At 41.0% G+C, this 21,583-nt stretch overlaps 1 protein-coding gene across 1 annotated transcript in view; it reads left to right on the plus strand.

Annotated features, from left to right (window-relative positions):
* Positions 1 to 4,498: 4,498 nt before the first annotated feature.
* The window catches only part of frem3 (Fras1 related extracellular matrix 3), a 31,139-nt gene continuing 14,054 nt past the window's right edge, over positions 4,499 to 21,583 (plus strand). The window contains exons 1-3 of the mRNA XM_044190052.1: positions 4,499 to 9,720; positions 10,027 to 10,116; positions 20,794 to 20,940. Of these exons, the coding sequence (XP_044045987.1) occupies positions 4,692 to 9,720; positions 10,027 to 10,116; positions 20,794 to 20,940 (5,266 nt within the window). The 5' untranslated portion in view covers positions 4,499 to 4,691. The remainder of the gene's footprint in view (positions 9,721 to 10,026; positions 10,117 to 20,793; positions 20,941 to 21,583) is intronic.

Consider the following 21,583-nt stretch of genomic DNA (forward strand, 5'->3'; position numbering starts at 1 on the left):
TATCAATCTGCCCGCAGGATGCTTTAATCCACCATTAAGCAGATGAAATGTTGCACTGAGCCTGCGGTGCAGCAATGACGGCAGGAGCGGATCTAAAATTTGTGCGCGCGCCCCTCAAATCTGACCGCAGTCATGGACACCCTGCACCAAATCATCCAGTGCAGCAGAACACAAACCTCTTCCTCCTCGGAAATGGATCCAAATGTCTCAGGTCTCAGTATTCTCTATTTATACGCTGTGTATATTTACAACAGGCAGAATGATTAGGATGCTAACGCGTAGTAAAGAGAATGTAGGGGCAATCTTCTTTGGCTATTCTAAGAAGACAAGGAGTTTATCAGGGGTGAGCTACCTCTCTGATGTCATAGCTTGTTTTCAAAGGATCTGTCAGAGCTACTTTCCTGAGCTACTTCACACATTCTGCAGTTGATCCTTTAAAATGTTTTCTTTTATAACCTTCATATGATCCGTTGATCTCAGTGAGAATGAGATCTCTATTGCAAGAGAGGCCAGCAAAAGGAAACATACGGAGAGAAGACAAGCAGCAAACATAACTGGTTCACACATACAATCAATGCACATACACAAACAGCATCAAATCAATCACAAATATCTCTATGTCTGTCTGTTTTTACAAAAAACCTAAGATGAGAGGTTCAAGATTCAACATTTTCTTCTTGTTGCTTTTGAGGCCCGGATTACTTTTTCATTTAGTTCACAATGAAAAAGATGACATTAATCTCCTGTAATGAAACACAAAGCACAATGATGAACTGCATCTCCACAGTCAAGCACATGACATGACACGATGGCCACTTGCACAATGGTTTTCCTGTCCTCAAAAGATAAACATGCTTTATCCCAATACAAGATACAATCATCCATTAAAGCTTCTGTCAGTGTGCTAAGTTGTGGAATGTTGTAATGATTTAGGTATATTACGACAAATTTCCTTAACTTTTTTTTAAAAACAATTACATCAATTAAATTGTCTGAATTAAAGTCCTGTATTTAATTTCATATTTTCTTTTTTATAGTATTTATTTTATTCTTAAGCCTTTAGTATTATACAAGTCCAAATTGTATCACATTTTCAAATGAGGTCATATTTACAACCTGTGATACAGAAATGATGACAGATATGCAGTGTTTGTACAAAACGTGTCGGATCTTACAGAGGGGAACGTAACGTTGGAGAATCTAGCAAGAGACAGCTAGATTTTAAAAGTATCCAACCAAAAAAATCCCACCTCTTCTCTTCGCGCCTGCCTCTAAAGCAGCTCCCCCAAAACACATTTACATGTGCAATGAGTGCACGGGCAGAGTGCATGCAGATAGGCAGGTAGACAGGCAGGTAGGCTTATTACAGACCTGTGATCTTTCAGAGCATTTGATTTATTGATTGCTGTACCTACCCTAGCTTTAAGATTGTTATGACTGTATAACCGACTTTGCTTCCCCTTGGTTGGTTGTGTTATATTTCATTTTTGTTGCACCTTTGTTGCACCTTAGTCTGATATTCACTCTCTTTTAGCTCTGTTTTTGGTCTCTACCAACTCCTGAGGCTCTTAGCTGTAGCTGTAGCTCTTTTTGTTCTCCAGCTAGTCGTCTGTTCGGTGCTGGGCAGGTAGTGTACAGTGGGGTTTTTTCACTGAAAACAGCCACTTGCTGCAACCAAAAAATACGCCATGAGAGTGGAGAGTGGACCAAAACAGTAAAATTGCAGGTCAGACAACTAAATAATGAGCTGAAACTCATTTTAAAGCTCCCTCAGCGAAAAAAGAAAAGAAGCAAATCCTGTCTTCTCCCTGGGTGGTTGTTAGGGACACAGGGATGGGATCCACTTGGGCTTTGTTTTCCATCTATCATGCGGTCATTACTGCCTGCTGTCATCATTAGCTGCCCCCTGGATGAGGAGTTGATCCTGGGCAGCAGGGCCTGGCCTCAACCCAACTTCTCTCTCTGTTTACCTTAGACGCTCATAAAAGGCATGCCATGTCTTTAATATCTAAATTGGACGAAGGCAAACTAATGGCTTAATGAATGCCATGCTTCTGCCCGGGAACAGACACATTTAGTAGCTGTTTTCCTTTCCTTATGGACCACCTAAAGCTGGAGAGGTAGTTTCATTTCTGATATGGCTCAGGAATCAATATTAGCATCTTCTCTTTTAAAATAAATTTTGGATTCATGATCCAGATCTGACTTTTTAGTCCATGGGTCTTGATATTTTGCAGAACACTTCTTCACCATGGGAAGAATGTGAGTGAAATCCAGGAGTAACAGAGTATAAAAAGCTTGGTGTGTTTGTTTCTATAGTTACACTCCGCGGTGTGTGTCCCCTTTTTATTCTTGGCCTGTCAAGTGAGCAGGGCAAGATTTATTTAGGGGATGCAATGAAAAGTGTGATACAGAATGCCTGGATGCATATGGCATCTCTGCTATTTGGCCCACACTTAGGGGAAGGTTGCTGAGTGTTTCACAGTGTTGTGCAAAAGCATTATCATGTCCAATAAACAGAGGAACTTTTACAGAATAATAATTTGAACTGTTATAGTTACAGTATCAAATTAGACTTCATTATTAATTGCTTAAAGGTGTCCCTCCAAATATTTTCCTACAACAGATGTTCTGCTTAGAGAGATTCATTGATCATAAGCACTTTTAATCAGCACTTAATTTGATGAATTTACAGGTTTATTCGTCTATTAAAAAAAACAAACTGGAAATAAGATGTCGTCCTGCTATACAGGGATATATCTATCAATGACAATAAAAGTTGCAAAAATTTCAACTACTGTGATTGAAAGAACATGTCCGAGCAATGCACACAGATCACTTTGTCGAGTGTCAGGCCCAACTCAAAAGATGATCCATAAAAGGCTACTAGGTATTTTTATCTTAACATGACCTTGTGCACCATACTGAGTACACATTCTCACATTCTCACTGCATCCAGTATGACTGCTTGATTTTTCCATGCTGTGCTTTGTCAGTGTGACTTGAGAAAAAGCCTATTCAATGTATTTTCTTTGTAAATTTCACTTATCCTTGCTAAAATAAAATTTCTTCTGTCACTGGAACCATGTTTAATATGTCATACATTTTCTTGGCAAACAAAAGATAAGATCTGCCTTTACAAAATATATTTAATTCGATCCTGTCATAATAAAGGAGTTGATTTCCAAGAACTGCATGGTTTAAATCTTATATTAAGTGATTGCAATGGCCATTGTGGACTTCATACAGTATTAACAACTAAGACCCGTAGATAGAGAACTACCTTGACAAATCTTGTCAAGTATATGAGCAGCATTTTGAGCAGTGTTCTGTTTTCTCTGTGTGTGTGAGGCCAAACAGTGCCCATACACCTGTCCTGCCAGCTGATGTCAGGTTATTGTCCCTCAGTGTGGGACTAATGGCCACTCCGGTGCCGAGGTGTCCCACTGACATGACCTCAGAGGCACTCTGCCTTGAGAGCAGAACACAAAAGCCTTTGGAGGATAATTTCACACAGGTCATGTGTGTTGTCTGATTGTGCTGATGGTGATAATAAACGTTGCATTTTTTGTTTATTGAAGCCTGGGTAAGAACTCAAATACATGCCAGATGTATTGCATTATTTGTATTTAAACAAGATTTTTTATAATAACGAACAAACAGGAAATCTGCAATAATTAAATTACATTGCGCATGTGAGCCTTTAACTGAGAGTTGTAAGGGGGTGAGTTTTGCACAGATTTGACCTTGACATGGAGACTTTGATGGTACTGTAATTAGTGATTACTTACTTCATTCACATAGTTCACACCCTTAAAGCCCTTCATCCCCCTCTGAAGCAGTGTGTGAAATCACACAGGTCAATGATGATACATCAGAGCATTTAGCTGACTTCAAAGTGACTTTTAAACTACTTGAAGAAATACCTGACCAGAATCAACTTCATACTGAGCAAAGTGTTTGTTATCCACAAGATTTAGTTTATTGCTTTATTTAACTTAAATGCACAGCATTTACCTATTAGAGGGCACCGGTACCATGCACTCCAAAAATAATCCAACATAATTAAATTCAATTACTGTACAATTAAATTCTTAAAGTAGACCTTGAAAAGATCAAGGGATGATCAGTAGACATATCTGTTTGATTTATTTATACATAAATTGTGGAGGATAAGAAAATACCACTAAAGCATAGCTATTTCCTAAATTTACAATACATAAATTGTCTACATTTTTAAAATTTAAATAAAATATAGAGACAGTAACAATATGTTTGATCACACAGATTCAACTGAATTAGGTTAGATTTGTTTTTGCACTGGATTTTATCCCCCACTTTTTTCAGTGAGAGAAGGGGAGAAGGGTGGGTGTTGTTTGGGGGAGCACTTTCAGAGTCTTGTCCAATGGTCTTTCTTAAATTAGCCATGGGGGTAGGAGGCTCCCTCCCTGTGCTGACAGAAGGAGGAGCCTACGTCTGTCACTGTCTACTGTTTCATTATTACCTGCACAACCCTGCAGCATTCACAACACTTGTGTCTCTGTGTGGCCACATAGAAACAAAGAGACACACTCCAAGGCCCAAACCATCACTGAGAGTTTTCTTTTTTGATGCTTTTTCCCCACTTGGGACAGGAATCTGCCTGCTAACTGCTGACTTATATATTAATTGCAAGGCAACTAGCAGTGGATATGGTTGGTTGTCTGGAAAGTTCCCCACTTTGTCAAAAGTGGGAACTTTTGAGATGCCTGCTTGTGACGTTTGCTTTCAGCTTCTGTTTTGCCTCAGTAGACGCAGAGCCGTATGACCCAGCTCACCTTTATCACCACAGATCTGGACCTAATGAAGACAACATCATCATCGCTAACAATGGGATCAGGGTGCCTTTTGGGAGGTCTGTGTTTCTGGACCCTGTGAATGACCTGGTAACAGAAGTACAGCCTGGTGACCGCTGCCACATCACAGTTTTGGACAATGACCCACTGGCCCAGAAACCTGGGATGCTGACCCCTAAAAAGTTCCCCTGTTCATTTGGACCAGATGAAGTGAAATACACTCATTTTGGATCTCGGAGCCCCAGCAAGGATCGTGTGAAGCTGCAGCTTCGTTATGACTCCCAGACAGACACAGTTATCATCCCTTTTATGCTGGAAGTGGAGGTGGTTTTCCAGCAGCTTGAGATCCTCACCAGGAATATGCCCCTTAATGTTGAAAAGCTCAGTGGTGACAGCAACCCTATTGACAAAAAGGGTCTGGAGTTTTCCTTTGAGGATGGTGTCACACAGTGTAAAATTGCCACTCTGGTCGGCGCTGGAGGTCTTCCCAGGTATGGCACTCTTTTGAATAACCCCTCAAATGGCCAAATGGTTGACTGTGATGAGTTTGTGAAACAGGGCATTCGCTACAAGCACACAGCTAAAACCAACTCACCAAACAGAGACTATATTCCAATGATGGTAGAGCTGCAGGATAATGAAGGCAACACCATAATGCAAGAGCATTTTCAAATGATGGTTAGAATCAGAGAGGGTGCAGAGAATACCGCTCCTAAACCCAGTTTTGTAGCCATGATGATGATGGAGGTTGATCAGTTTGTGATGACAGCTATTACAAGTGACATGCTGGCTGCTGAAGATATTGAATCTGACCCAGATGATTTAATCTTCAACATTACTACACCACTGACCCCTCAGCAGGGCTACATCATCAGCACAGATGATCAGAACCTGCCTATCACCTCTTTCTATCAGAGAGACATTAAAGATCTTAAAATAGCTTATAAGCCACCCTCAGAGGACTCAGAAGTAGAGAGGATTTTCCAGCTAGAGCTTGAAATTGTAGACACTGATGGTGCTGTGTCTGATACATTTGCTTTTATGATTGTGGTGAAGCCTATGAATACCTTGGCTCCTGTAGCGATCAAAAATACAGGGCAACTATTGTTTGAAGGGCAGTCTCGAGCTCTCTCCAGTTCCCGGAATTTAGAGATTAGTGATGAGGATAACCTGGAAGATGTGAGAATAACTGTTGTTGATGGCTTAAAGCATGGAGACCTGACTATGCTCGGCGCTCGCAGGAAATTCTTTACACCTGCCGATCTAGATGCCGGTATTGTGGTATACCAGCATGATGGCAGCGATACCTATAGTGACAACATTATTTTTAGAATGACTGATGGCAGTAATGAAGTGGAGTTTTTGTTCCCCATCACTATTGCTCCCACTGATGATGAGCCGCCTATTATCAATGCTAACACCGGCCTGGTGCTATTTAAGAATGAAGTCATGCAGATTTCTCCCTTCATTCTGAGCGCCACAGATATTGATTCAGAAGATTCCACCATTAAGTTTATCTTGGAAGCGCCCTACTCCACTGTAGGGGAGCTCCTGCTAAGGCAAGTGGAGCCTCCCTCTGACCCGTCTCTCTGGAAGTTCAGCGAGACAGATGAGATGTTTGAGCAGGTGGTGACTGAATGGTTTCAGCAGGATATTCTTGATGGAAAGCTGTTCTATCGTCACATCGGACCCCATAGCACCACAACTGTGATTGATCAGTTTGTGTTCCGGGTCCAAGATGATAATGACCCTCCTAATCAATCAGGTGAACACATGTTCACTATTAAAATCCATCCTGTCGATGACCTTGTCCCAGAGCTTTTTCCAGGCACCACCCTTCACATGACAGTCCAGGAGTATGAGCTGACACACTTCAAGAAGAAATTCTTGTGTTATAGTGATCTAGATTCAGATGACAGAGACCTGAAGTACACCATCATTAAGACCCCAACTGACACAGATGAAAACAATCCAGCCCCCTTAGGTGAAATCGTACTGACTGACAGCCCTGACACTGTAATTACGGAGTTCACACAGGCCCAGGTTAATCACCACAAAGTAGCTTACAAGCCTCCAGACCAGGAGCTGGGCATCACTCCAAAAGTGGCTCAGTTCACATTCATTGTGGAAGACACTGCTGGTAACACTGCAGATGGACTATTCACCATTTTCCTACAGCCAGTTGACAACAAACCCCCAGTTATCACCAACACAGGGTTCACTGTTATGGAAAGAAGTACATATATAATTACTACAAAAGAGCTGCATGCCACAGACACAGATACAGATGATGAAAATATTGTCTTCACCGTGACTCAGATTCCTGCATATGGGCAGCTGCAGTACTTGGGGATTGACATGTCAAATGGTGAAACATTCGTACTTGAAGACATCGCAAATGGTCACCTAACTTACATCCACGGTGGACAGGAATCCCTCAGTGATGTCATTAAGCTTGATGTCAGTGACAGTTTTCATGAGGTACCCATCACCATTAAGATCACCATCGAGCCAGTTGATGACAAGACCCCCACGATTCTGCTCCCAGCCGGTCTGCTTGGAGCATCCATCGATGTACTGGAGAGCGGAGCAACAGAGATTACAACTAATGTCATTCAGGGCCGTGATGAAGACACAGATGACCTCGTGCTCACATTCATTGTTGAAGAGCCTCCCAGGCTGGGTGAAATCCTGGTTAATGGTGCTTCTGCTGAGAGATTCACCCAGAAAGACATCATTAATGGAGCAGTGGTGTACGCTCACACATCTGGTGAAATCGGACCGGTCAAAGAACACGACTCCTTCAACCTCACTCTGTCTGATATGTCAGATCAATGGGTTGTTGGCGGCAACAAGGTCCACGGTGTGACAGTTTACGTCACCATCCTCCCTGTTGACAGCATTCCACCTGTTGTTAGTGTTGGAGAGCAATTTGTTGGAGTGGAAGGGGAGAAGAATGTCATTACTCTGGACCACATCCAAGCTGAGGATATCGACACTGACAATGACGATATCCTGTGTACCATCATTGTCCAACCAACATCTGGTTATGTGGAGAACATCTCCCCAGCCGCAGGTTCTGAGAAATCCAGGGCAGGGACAGCCATCACTGCGTTTAGCATTAAAGATGTTGCCCTCGGTCATATCTACTATGTCCAAAGCATCCACAAAGGGGTTGAACCTGTGGAAGATCGTTTCACCTTTCGCTGCTCAGATGGTATTAACTTCTCTGAACGCCACTTCTTCCCCATAGTCATCCTTCCAGCCAATGACGAGAAGCCTGAGATTTTCATCCGTGAGTTTGTGGTAATGGAGGGCATGAGTCTGGTCATTGACACACCAATTCTGAACGCGGCTGATGCGGACATCCCTGGGGATGAGCTGTACTTTGAGATCATCAAAAAACCCAAATATGGTACAATAGTTCAACAGCTCAGCACTGGTACCATCCCTGTGGAAACTTTCAACTTGGAACAGATCAAAGAAGCATCCAACATTGTCTATGAACACGATGACTCAGAGACCAAAGAGGACAGCTTTGAAATCAGGCTCTCAGATGGGAAACATAAAGTGGAAAAAACTGTTCTTATTATGGTTATTCCTGTTGATGATGAGACCCCAAGGATGGCTATAAATGATGGCCTTGATGTTGAGATCGGAGAGACAAAAGTCATCAGCAACAGGGTTTTGAAGGCCACAGATCTTGACTCTGAAGACAAAGAACTAACATATGTTGTGCGTTATGGCCCAGGCCAAGGCTACCTTCAGCGTATCAGCAAGTTTGGTGATGTTTTAGGTAATATTACCCTCGGGATGAACTTCACACAGGACGAAATCGACAAACAGCTCATCCAGTATGTACACACAGGCCAGGAGGGAATCCGTGACCTGCTGAAGTTTGATGTCACAGATGGCATCAATCCCCTTATTGACCGTTACTTTTACATCAACATTGGAAGCATTGACATGGTATTTCCAGATGTTATCAACAAAGGTGTGACTCTAAAAGAAGGAGGGAAAGTAACTCTTACGACTGACCTCCTCAGCACCACTGACATTAACAGTCCTGATGAATACCTCAGCTTTAGCATCACAAGAGCACCTAGTAGAGGTCACTTAGAGAGCACTGACCACCCAGGTGTTCCCATTTCCACCTTCACCCAGCTGCAGCTTGCTGGCAACAAGATCTACTACATCCACACTTCCGATGATGAAATGAAAATGGACAGCTTTGAGTTTGAGGTGACAGACGGTTACAATCCTGTGTTCCGTACCTTCAGAGTGTCCATAACTGATGTAGATAATAAGAAACCTGTCTTGACTATAAACAAACTGGTTGTGGAGGAGGGAGAAACCAAGCTTATCACTCCGTTTGAGTTGACAGCTGAGGATCGGGACACCCCAGACAACCTATTGCGATTCATAGTCACCCAGGTGCCAGTGCACGGGCAGCTGCTTTTCAACAATACCAAACCAATTACGACTTTTTCCAAGCAGGACCTAAATGAGAACCTTATCAGCTATAAGCACGATGCTACTGAGACCAACGAAGACAGCTTTTCCTTCACTGTCACAGATGGCACTCATACTGATTTTTATGTCTTTCCTGACACCGTGTATGAGACACGCAAGCCCCAGATGATGACCATTCACATCAACACTGTGGACAATGGTGTTCCCCAGATTGTAGTTAACAAAGCTGCTGCCTCACTGAAGGTCCTCCAAACAGGCCACCTGGGCTTCCTCATCACCAGCAAGGCCCTTCGATCAGAGGACCGCGACAGTGCCCAGAGAGTGCTGAAATACACTGTGTCTGAGGCTCCTCTCCATGGCTTCATCATAAACACTGCACAGGGCAATGACAGCATCAAGACCTTCACACAAGGTAAGCTAATGTTACACCATTTAATCTCTTAACAGAGAAAATTTAAGATGCACTAATAAATAATTGTATATATTATAATCATAATATATAATTATCGTCATCATAATAATTTTAAATTATATTTCTGTAATAGATATTTCTAACTGATAAAATATTTAGACTTTGTATAAAACAATCCTGAATGCTTCAAAATACATGTCTCCTGTGACCCATATCATTTTAATTGCCTATGGGCTGTAAAACCTTGGCTTAGTCGTCACACTAACATTTTCACACTCTATATCTCTATATTTGTCATACCAACAGCTGATATCGATGACATGAAGATCTGCTACGTGCTGTTGGATGGGAGCAACGCAACAAGTGACATCTTCTACTTCACAATTGAAGACAACGGTAGGAATCCTTTAATATTTCATACTTGTGTGCACTTGTGTGACTTTTAATGGCTTCTTAAAATTGAAACTTCCTGCTCTGTCAATCTCACAATTGTTTGCATCACAAAGACTTAAGGCAGTTGGCCATGACACCCAGTATAGAGCGGCCATCTCTTTCGCCCCACTGGAAAGAGTAGCAGGTATAAAAGGACAGGGGTCAAAGGGGACTTAAGCCAAACACTGACTGTAGGTTAGTAAAAGTGAAAGAAGTGGGACTACCTTCTGAGTTTTCAAATGTCCCTGTTCATCCTATGTTTGAAGTGACACTGTGAAATGTGTAAAGGTATGCATGATGAGCTATTCAGTTAATACTTTCTTTCTCACAAAAAAACATGTTTCGGTTTGACATTTTCCATCATTTCCTGCAAGTGTGTGAATGATGTAAAACAACTTATATGTTATATATATAATATTTCATGTTATGATTGTAGGAATACTGTGAATTTCTACATAACCCATTTAATGCATTCAATGGGATTCAAATTAAGAGATTCTGTTTTCTAGTCTAGTCTGTTCTATTTTCTGCTTTACAAGCCATCAACATCCAATAGGGTCTTTTACATTTCGAATTAGAGCTATTCCTTTCTTTCTCATCTTACTCAGACACTCCACTCATATGCTTTGGGTTTCAGTAACTCTGTGTCTTTCCTAAATATTACATTTCCTTATAGTCCCCTGTCATATGAGCCTCACTTTTAGAATGTTATTAATATCTGCAGGTATAACGTGGTCTTCTCATTTTAAAATATCTATGAACTTATCCTGTTTATCTTAAAGAATTCTCTTAAATGAACCAGATATGCAAGGTACAGACATGATGATATACTGTTCAGGCTCTGTGGCCTGCCACCTCTTACTGTTAGGTAGATTCACTTGAACAACATTATAAATATAGCAAATGCAAAGCAAGAAAATGCAACAGGTGGCCTTTGCTATTTTAGTATCAGCTATAAAATACAAAACAAGATTTGGAAATGCGATCAATGCAGCAGGGAAAGTTTAGTCTATAATTATGCACCATCAGGGCCATTGAGAAGGCAGGAGTGGGAGGATGTGTCTTTTTGTCAAATTACTGCCTTTTTGTCAGCAAAGTGAATATTTTAGCCTCGACTGGATCCCAGTAATTAACATTTTCCCCAGACTGTAAGTGAAGTAGGTGATAATTTACTTTTAATGAGGGGCAGTAGCACTGACATTGAGTGAAATAGATAACACGACCATTATTATTCTTTAATCTATACTGTTCACCAGTATTGTTATTAATGTATCTTTACCTTACATTTGTGATCTATTAATCTGCCTGAAGCAAAGCTGGTTGGCATTTCTGTCTTTAAGTGGAGGTTTAACCACAGGAAGGGAATGCAAGGGCTTCAATTAGCTAAACAGCCCTTTTTCTGTTTGCTTTTGTACATTGTTTAAGCTTCCAGCCAAGTCAGCTGAACCAGGTGCAGTGGTGCAGGCTGGGACATAAAACAAAAACTGTGTTTCTGCATGACCACGTAAAGGCCACAGAAGATGCTGCCTTTAGCTCACACCACAACATACATATAATTAATAGCATATCATTTATTAAACATAATAGATAAACTAGTTAGCATGTGCTCACCTGCACACTCACCACCGCACATATACATAGGCACAAACAAACACACAGGCACATCAGAAGATCAAATAACAGATAAAAGCAATTTAAGCCAACCAATGAATGTGAAGTGTTGAAGAGGTGACTCCTGGGGGAGATGGTATTATCCTGGACATGTAGAAACATGCAGGTGGAGAGCATGCTGATGGTCAGCCTATCTGCTTATAAATCTAAGTAGGTGAGCTGTTTGTGTGGGAAGCAAAACTCTGGGTCATTAGAGATTTGCACCCAGGATTATACCCTGAAAGTGGTCTCTGTCTGTACACTTTGTTCTAATCTTAAAATGCAAATTAATTGAACGGAATTGAATGACATATTTTTCAAAGTTAAATAAAAATGTTTGCTCCAACACCAAAAAAAAGTGATTACAATTCACAATTTTGAAGACTGGAATTAATCCAAATAGTGGTTAATTGTTTGGCGATTTCTCTGTTGTTTAGAATGTTTTTGGAAACAGACATTAGTCTCACATAGAGAGACAGAGACAGAGACAGAAAAGTAAACTAGTACTGGATCCAAACAGAGACTATCCTTCTTAAATGAGAACTGTCCACAATGATATCATGGGCTGTAAACCTACCTCAGAGACAGTAATGATTTTTTTACCCTGAGTTGAGCTTAATCATTCTGTTATAGCTAGATATAGCTTTTTCAAAACTATTTAGCTAAGTAAGATCTTATGTTTAACACAGCTTGAATGTGACCTCGCTTTAGAAAATACAGCAGCTGCTTAAGGGTCTTAACAGCCTGTAAAAGGTACCTGCCACTACACGCACTGCACTGATGCTTCTTCACAAGTCAAGAATACAAACACACACACACACACACACACAAACACAATCCAAATCATTAATATATCCTCAATGAGTAGTAGTAGTAGCAGTTTGGCAAAGGCTCAAATGTTGCATGTTACATGTATGTTTCTGCAACTGTGTATATGTATCTGCACATACATTACGATCTTAATCAGTGGCTTGAAAGGGCTGTGTCTAAAGTAGCAATAGTATGTGTGTGGCCAGGCACAGCTGAAGTAGTGAGTAGTCGTAATTGTGGCTCAGTGAGAGGTTAGGAGTGGACATTCAGTTTCACACCAAGAGGCTCAGTTTGGACCCGCTGGTTAAATTCCAGACTCTGAAGAGAAAGTTAGTTTAGCTCTGTCAAGTCAGGACACATCGAGCAGGCTTTCTGACTTATGACCTCTTTGCAGAAATGTGTCAGAGGTGCATAAATCATTCACAGGACAGAAGCAGAAAGAACAATGAATGGACCTCAGGAAACTACAATGTGAAATACGATGTTTGCTCACAGATTTGCGGGTTGTGTACCACTAAATAAATGAGTTAAGTCAAACATATACTCCCATTGTGCAGTGGAATATTTGAGTTATTATTTAGATAGAAAAAAACACTGATTTAGGGAACTATTGAAATCCACACATCATAATTTTATGCCATTAAATATACATTTACTGTATCATACTGTATCAAGTTTAGCATCATCTAGCTATAACAGAGAAATCAGAGAAAATGTTGATTTTGAGCATTTATAATGCCATCATTTTAGCAGCATTTTATAATATCTTCAGAAGCTTATGCATGTGGCCCTTGATCATTTGATGCCCTTATCTCAGGAATCAAACAGCTTTGGCACAATAGCTGCTGAGAGAGATGAAGGAACATTGATTAATGGACTGCATATTTCTACTAAATTATTTTATTTGACATCTTAACCATGGTCATCTATTTTATAATTTAGAATAGCTGATGAATTCTCGCAAAACAGTTAACAGTTAAAAATAACCTTAAGTGTCTTGTCGTGGTGTGGCAGTGACCTCAAACACAAACTGTAGTTCAACTTGGTTTATTCTGTCTGTCTGCTGGGAATTTCTATTGGAAGAGCAATAACCTGCATGCAAGTGACCAAGTCAGAAACTCCCTACAGCCATTCAAAGTGTGGGATACTGAGGCAATAAATACTTGTTTTTACAAGTGGATACACAGCTTGCATATATCCTTGTCCATCAGGCACGGGCCCAGTGAGCCACAGGCTAAGAGAAGAAACCCTTACTTACTGTCAGACATGTTGAGACGTCTGTAGCGTTCTGTTAATTTCTTTGTCTTATGAATAGGGTAATATATTTATATCAGATATTTAGACTGTGGAACATTGGTCTTCAGAAACACTGCCTCCCCTTGTCTTAGGAGCAAGATAGCCTAAGTAGTACTAATCAAACTCGACAGATTAGAAGAAAGAGAGAACAGAGCCTCTACATTCAGATAAGTTGACTCGGACTATGTGCTTCTTCCAAAAGCAACAATATAGTTTTCCAACTCTGGAGAGGGATCATAGACCCCAGTGGGTTGAGTGTTATATGATCATTCAGAGCCGGGAGAGGAATGCACTTCCTTGGAGACTCCAGACTCCAGGGCCACAGACAGAGCAGGGCCTGGAAGTGAAGTGGTATCCTGAGCAGACAGGTGTGTACGTGAGAGGGAAGGCTCCAGGGAGATCCCTTTTCAAAGCACTCCGTCACTCCACTTTCAGCTCTGCAGAAATCCAACCCAATCTCAGATAGCCCGATAACCTGCAGACTTCCACTGCCGTGGTGCCTGCTTCAGAATGAACAAAAAAGAGCTAGAAAATGTGTATATGTTTGTCTGTACTGCAGTTAGACTTTTGTGAATTTTCTTCAGTACAGTGGGTGTACAGTAGGACTGCATGCTGAATGACACGGCCATGTTACACCCCAACTTCCTAACTGTGTTTTGGGATCTTACATGTCACCCGTGTCAACAGTCACCAGGAGATTTACTGGCTAATGGTGCCACAGTCGGGGCCCCCTGTGACTAGAAGAAGCTGAGGCCTCTTAGTCCCCCTCCACCGCACTACAGTCTGTTCTCACTCGCCCTCCTTCCCCTCCTTTAAGACCCCTTCATGGTATTTTTCTTAGGTGTGTCCATCTTTTTACCTCCTTTCCATTTTTTCCCTTTCTCTTCCCTCTCCGGGTTCCCCCTGTCCCTTTCAATGACCCACGGTATCCCCTTGTTCTCTGTCTTTCTTTCTCTTTTTGTCCTTTTTCTTCAGCCTTGATTTATGGTGATTGGAGGGCTGCAGGGGTGGGGAGTTATGATGTATGGCTACAGCGGTTATTCTTATCTGCTCTCATATGGCAAAGCTGTTGATGCCCCTAGCCAAGCTGTCATTGAGTTACTCGCACTCCTTTCCTTGTCCTTTTCTTTTTGGCCATGCTAGCGGCATGGCTCGAGGGATGGCAATGTCCTTCTGCCGGATTGTCTGTCGGTCCACCACTTGAGTTCAGACTGAAATATCTCAACAACTTTTGGATGGATTTCCATTAGATTTGGAACAGACATCTATGGTGACCAGAGGGTGTATCCCACTGATTTTGGTGATACCATGACTTTTCATCTTGTGCCACCATGAGGTTGACATTTGTGGTTTTGGCTGAAATGCCTCGACAACAGTCAACAGTGGATGAATTGTCATGAAATTTGCCACAGACATTCATGTCCCCCTTAGGATAAATTATCAAATCTTTGGTCATCCATTAACTTTCCATAGTGCCATCATCAGGTCCAAATTTTAACTTCCAATACTTTGGTTTATGACCAAATACTAACAAAACTAAAGACATTCTACCTACCTATAACTTTTGAGTAGGCTACATGACTTGACATCTGCGCATGCTGCCATGGTGGACAATGTTTGTGAATATCCCTACCCTTTTTTATGTCAGTTTTTCTTGCATCCTTATTCATCATTCTACACATAATAGTTTGAAAAAAATCCCAGTATCACATTTGTTATGTTATTAGTTTTCTCCTAGTGTTGCAAGCACTGTGTCACCATGCCAAGTGTTGTAAGCAGAGGATGTGGCTCTGAGGCAATGTCAAATTATGATTTGCATCTTCCTGCGAAGATCACGCCACTGTCCTGAACTGAAGCAGCAATCTAGCCTCTGTGATGTGTCGATTTACAGTACATGCTGCCGCTGTCCGGAAGGAATGATAAGAGTTATTAATACATTTAAACTTGCGGCATTCCTAACATGAATTCTTTGGAACGCAGAGATAGCCGTAGCTTTCACTATTTGAAAAATCTCTTGCAACACTTATTAAGATGTTAAAAGCACCAAAATAAAGAAGAAAAGTTAAGATTCTTCTGTACATCAACTTTTGACATATCCATGATTTAATAGACCATACTTAAAAAGCGGTGTTTAAATACTGGTCATAGCTGACTGGAACCTCCCCAGTATTTATATCAACAGGATGATTAAGTGATGCTTGTCACTTGATGAGGATATTCTTAGAAGGTTGCTCTTCCTTGCATCATGCTGGTGAACGTCAAAGCCTCATATTGACCTTCCTCTCCAATGATATCTCCAGCCTGACCCACAATCCCACTGCATCTATGTATGGTGCAGGCAGCGCTGCTGTGTAAATATGAGCAGATGAAGAATGTGCTGTCAAATGACACTGGTGCAGGAAAAATCTCAGGCTATAATGGCCTCTGTATGTTTTGACATCATTTTGCTGAGGCAGGATATTGGATGCTTGAAATTTTATGAAGATCACTCATTCGATGAGTCATTCTGGCATGCTGCACCTACATCCAAAATATTTCAGTTTTACAGCTTTGTGTTTTCTGATGCTGGTGATTTTTAGTTAAATACTGCACCAAAATAACTGCATGTGCCATTTTGTAGCAAGCCACTATGTGACGTACTGCATTAAAATAAGTCAAGCAGCTTTTAATGAGGATCCAGAAAGCATCCAGTGGGTCTAACTCAGGTCCTAAAACAGGACAACATCATATTTCCTTAATATTCATTCCCTGACCTTGTCAGTGATTAGCATCAATCACACTGAAGTGAATTTATTAAATAGCTGCTAACAGGAACATTTAGAAACGTGCAGCCTATAAAACTTTTCATCCCAGCAGAAATTATGATGATTGTCAGTTTTAAAATCTAAGGGAAATGTGATCTGAGCCAGGCAGCTACTGTATGTATTGGATTTGATAGCCAGTCTAATATAGTATGTGTGTCATAAAAAATTGTAATAAATTAGACCATTAATCATGTCTAAAGTCACATCAGAGCAGCTATTTTGACTTCTATGTTTGAAGCCACTTTTCTTACAGGTCTTTAATTTGTCATTTTCTATTTTGAGCCAAGTTAAACCATTTTCTTCACTCTCTCAAGCACTCTGTCTGTGTTTCCCTGGAAAGTCTGGCATCTTGATTATTTCTTGATTTGTTGAGACTCATGCCAGCTCCAGCCTCAGTGTCTGACAACATGTACAATAGAAGTCAGACAAAGGGAGATTCCCCTCTCTTACACTGGTGTGAAGGAGGCAGGCAGGGAGGCATGCCATCGTGGTGGATCTGGCCCACCCAGACTGTTGTCTGCTGTCCCTCTCAGTTGTCCATCCCCTCAGCGAACAAAGACGACACAGGGAGGAAGGGGAACACTGGGGGGTTGTGGAGTACAGCTGTCACTCTGCTCCACAAAATCTGGGAATCTGGCGGGAAGGAAGGTTTTGCGGGACAGAGAGGGACAGAGAGAGACAGATAGATGGACAAAGACAGAGTGAGATCTTTGCTTTGACGCACTTGAGGTCAACCAGAAAACCGTTCTACTTGTGATTCCTCCTTCTGACTTTGTGTTATTTGATTTTGTTTAAGTTAACAGTGAATAAAATTCCTTGGGAAGGCTGAGGACAGCCTAGGAAAAAGAGACTTATTTGAAACTGACAGTAGTTATTCTGGACAAAAGTAACCACCTGTACCGCTGGTACAGCAAAGAAACAGCACCTGTTGACCACACAGTGTAATAAACCCACTGAGTAAGGCAGGTCAACAAAACAGGCAGATGTTAGTTATTCACTGGTCTCCTCAGTGCTGTTGGCTAAAAAGTGGGCATTCATTCAATTCTGACGGTTATGTGCCTATTAACGGGGAAAAAAGGAAATTATTACTGACCTTGGAAATCTCAGTTTGTCAAAAGCAGATGAGCAATCTATCAACTTGTGCCACAAGACGTGACCGAAAGCTCTGGAAGATTTCCAGTAAGAGACCATGTGCTAATAACAAAGGAAATGTAATGTTTGATTAATTTCTGTTATGATTACAAATAGGCAACAGGCAAGTTAAACATCAGGGAAAATTTGTCATAAAATGGCCATTCATGCAATTCTATTACATCATTTCACATATGTCATGTTAACACCTGTGCCTCCAGTGACATGTACATATCAGGTAGCACTTTTTTTCCAAACGGTCATTGCTAAGTTTTTCTGTTTTGACGATATCACAAGTCAGGTTAACTATCTGAGTCAGTGTTCATATATTCTTGACAATATTTTTGACTCTTACAATATTCTAAAAATAGTTTGAAATCTAGTTATAGGAGTACAAAAATATATCAATAACTATGACAAACGAGTGCAACAGTATTGCATTCATCAGTGATTTTGAATCTCTTAAAATCCAGTGTTTGTGTGTGTACTCTAGGTGTCTGTTATTCAGCACAATATAGTCTAACAGTCTATGAAATACCAGTGCAATAGCTGTGTTCTTGTCTCATTCATAAAAACCCCATTGTTTTACTCCTTGTAGCGGTGCAGAAACCTAAAGCTGCCTGATTGCTCCATGCCAAAACCGAGGCAGCTTTTTGTCTCTGCCGTGTTCATTTGATAATCCTTGATGATAGCCACTGACTAAGCTTCTCCTCATATCAGCTCCAAACAGGGCCGGCTGCCAGGACACACTTTCTCCAGTACAGAGACAATATGAAAATTTGAGTTTGTCAAAGGCTTTTTTTGGGGGGGGACCATACATCAGGCCTCAACAAGGAGTTTTCTAGTTGAGATGAGGGTTTGATTCCTTCTTGGTTCAACAAGTTATCCATTAATGACATGTGAAGCAGTGCAGATTGAGCAAAAGTTTTATCAGTCAGGAGTTTATATACATTTACCAGAATACAGTTACTGTGTATAGTTGTTTCTGCACAGAATACAACAAAGTCATACTGTATGTTTTCTAAATGTATCATTTTATGTATGTACTGTATAAACACCAAAAGAATTTGGGGCGAGCAAAAACAGACATAGATACATGTTTCCTGTATTTTTAGCCATGACTGTTGGAAACCTGAGCATGGAGCATGGTTGAGGGTAGCTGTCCCCACTGGGCTCTGCTGCTCCATCTTGCCTGCCTTTAACCAGACGTAGGCTTCGCTAGTGGAGTACTTGTATTCACGTGTCCGTCTGTGTGTGGAAGATGGCAGATAGAAAAAGAGCTACTGGGATTATTTGAACTTACAGTCATCTTTAGTCTATTTTGCGAGGAGATAATAAAGGGCCTTCATGTTTAGTGTCCCATCTTCACATTTTCTGGGTAATTAATGCCAGTAGAGTACTGTCATGGTCCCAGAAAATCCACTTGTTGCTATCAGTTCCATCTGAACATCATTCCGCGTCTTGGTGAGTGTGGTTTGCACCCTGTTGTGACTCAGCCTGGTTTGGCTTCAGTGTTGATATGTAGGTTTGAGGAAGTGGCCCCTTTCCCACTCTGAATACCCACACTCAGCCCCCCAGTGTTTTCATTCTCCCCAGTCACACAGCATAAAGACTTCAGACTCTCCGTTCCTCACTGAGCAAAACTGAGCTGAATGCTGGTTTATTGTGTGGACATGCAAGAGCTCCTTGCCATTGCTCTCTGTACACTCTTTTTTCCAAGTTACTTTGACAGGTACGATGTTCTGTTCAAAAATAGAAATACTGTCCTACCAAACTGCTGAATGTTTCTTCTGACCCAATGATGTTCCCTCACTCCTCTAAGCGTCTTTAGCAGAGTTAGGTCAACAGGGCCTTGGTCAGTGTGACCAGCCGTGCAAGACTAAAGAGACACAGCCCTCTCTAACTTCCCTGATCCAAAAAACCCACTGAGCTTGACCCATTTCACATCAAAAGTCACAGGTCACCAGGCTCGTCTCACTGAAGGATAAGGCATTAGGACCTTTCGCCGCTGTTGTTAAAAAAACATTCAGATTATGTAGCAGAACCCATAATCTTAAATATCTCTGAAGCAGCCAGTATCAAGTCAATGACCAAAACTGATCTGACAGTTTGAGGGATTACATGAGTCATGAGATAGTATGGATTAAGGACAGGATTGGGTTTAAAGTTGTGGATCTGTGGCAGGTGATTCTGAGCTTTAGATGTGTGTTTTATGAGCACAGCCTCTTTCACAGATGATAAAGATGTACTAAATCAAGGTCATAAAGTGTTGAAGGCCCCAAATTAAATGATTCAAGACTGATAATATGCACAGAATATTCTGCAGAGTCTGTCACACAAGAAGCTGTGGTAAGACAAGAAGAAAGGGGAATAGTGTTTACTTGGCAAAACCAGAAGTATGTCTTTGCAGTCACCTTTTGAGGTCACTAATGGAGCAAAAAGAAGACTCACTGCTCTCTCTGCCCTGAAAACACCCTGCTCATACTAAACTTCACCTTGTTCAAGAGGGAGAGCAACAGAGCGAGGACATGGTGGGGTGAGGCAGATTTACAAGAGGCCAGCTCATTAAAGAAATTATACTATGACTGACTTTTTCCATTAGCAGACCATGTATATGTATGTTTGTACGTGCCCTACAGAGGGTTGAGAATAAGAAAGAGCATTAGGTAGCGGTGGATGAGAATCAGATAAAATAAGAAGTAAGGCAACTCTTCTTGAGGCCCAGTGAAGTGAGGTTTAGGGAAGCCCTGGTATTAAGTTATCATATTTCCCTTCCATAATTAAAATGCCCCTTTGATTCCTTTTATCCTTGAGCCCAGCGCAGATTGCAGTTTATATGCCTCAGTGGCTACTAACATGAACAGAGTAGATTGTTTCCTTATTGAAATGTGCAGCCAAGGAGGTCTTTCATATAAAGTACTGGTGCAATAAGCTTTTTTCTTTCTTTTAGGTGGAAACAAACTAAAGCCTCAGCCATTCCGGCTCAACTGGTCCTGGATCTCTCTGGAGAGGGAATACTATTTAGTAGACGAGGACGCCAAATTCCTGGAGGTGACACTCAAACGCCGAGGCTACCTGGGGGAAACCTCCTTCGTCAGTAAGTGTTGACAGCCATTTGTTTAGCATTTGTCATGATATGTGAACTTTGGAATGGATGTGCTCTTCTTTATATTTTAAACTTAATGGATTAACTTTATGTTTTATAACTTAATGACTAATAACTGGATTTATATACTATTATATATTGATCAATTATCTTTAGTGACTTGAGTTTAAGTCAGAGAGATATAATTATTATATTTAGTTATAGTTTTTGACAAAAAAGACACATTTTTTTCTTTCTTATTTTTTTCTTTTGTTTCCTGTTAACATCAGAATTTCTGTAGCATTTCTGTTACTTGCCAGCAATAAATTGTTATGAAGCATGATGACACTGCACAACATGCCCTTATTAAATTGACAATTTAACAAAGAATTATTCCCCCTTTAACTGTTTCCTTGGACTGGATTACGTTATTTATGTGCCATTTCAAAGGCCAGCCATGCTATAAACATCAGCAAAACCCTCTCATTTAAAATCCATGCAGACGGAACACGTAAAGCTGCAAGATGTCCCCACAGTTAAAGTGAAGAAAACTTCAAATCAACACGACACTAATAACAACGTTGTGTCCCTAAAGGTCTTTTGTGTTCTTGTTTGACTGGTGCTTCATTTCCTCCCTTGTCAGACTGAGAGTACA

This window comes from Siniperca chuatsi, linkage group LG3 (genome assembly GCF_020085105.1).
Source record: "Siniperca chuatsi isolate FFG_IHB_CAS linkage group LG3, ASM2008510v1, whole genome shotgun sequence".
NCBI lineage: Eukaryota > Metazoa > Chordata > Actinopteri > Centrarchiformes > Sinipercidae > Siniperca > Siniperca chuatsi.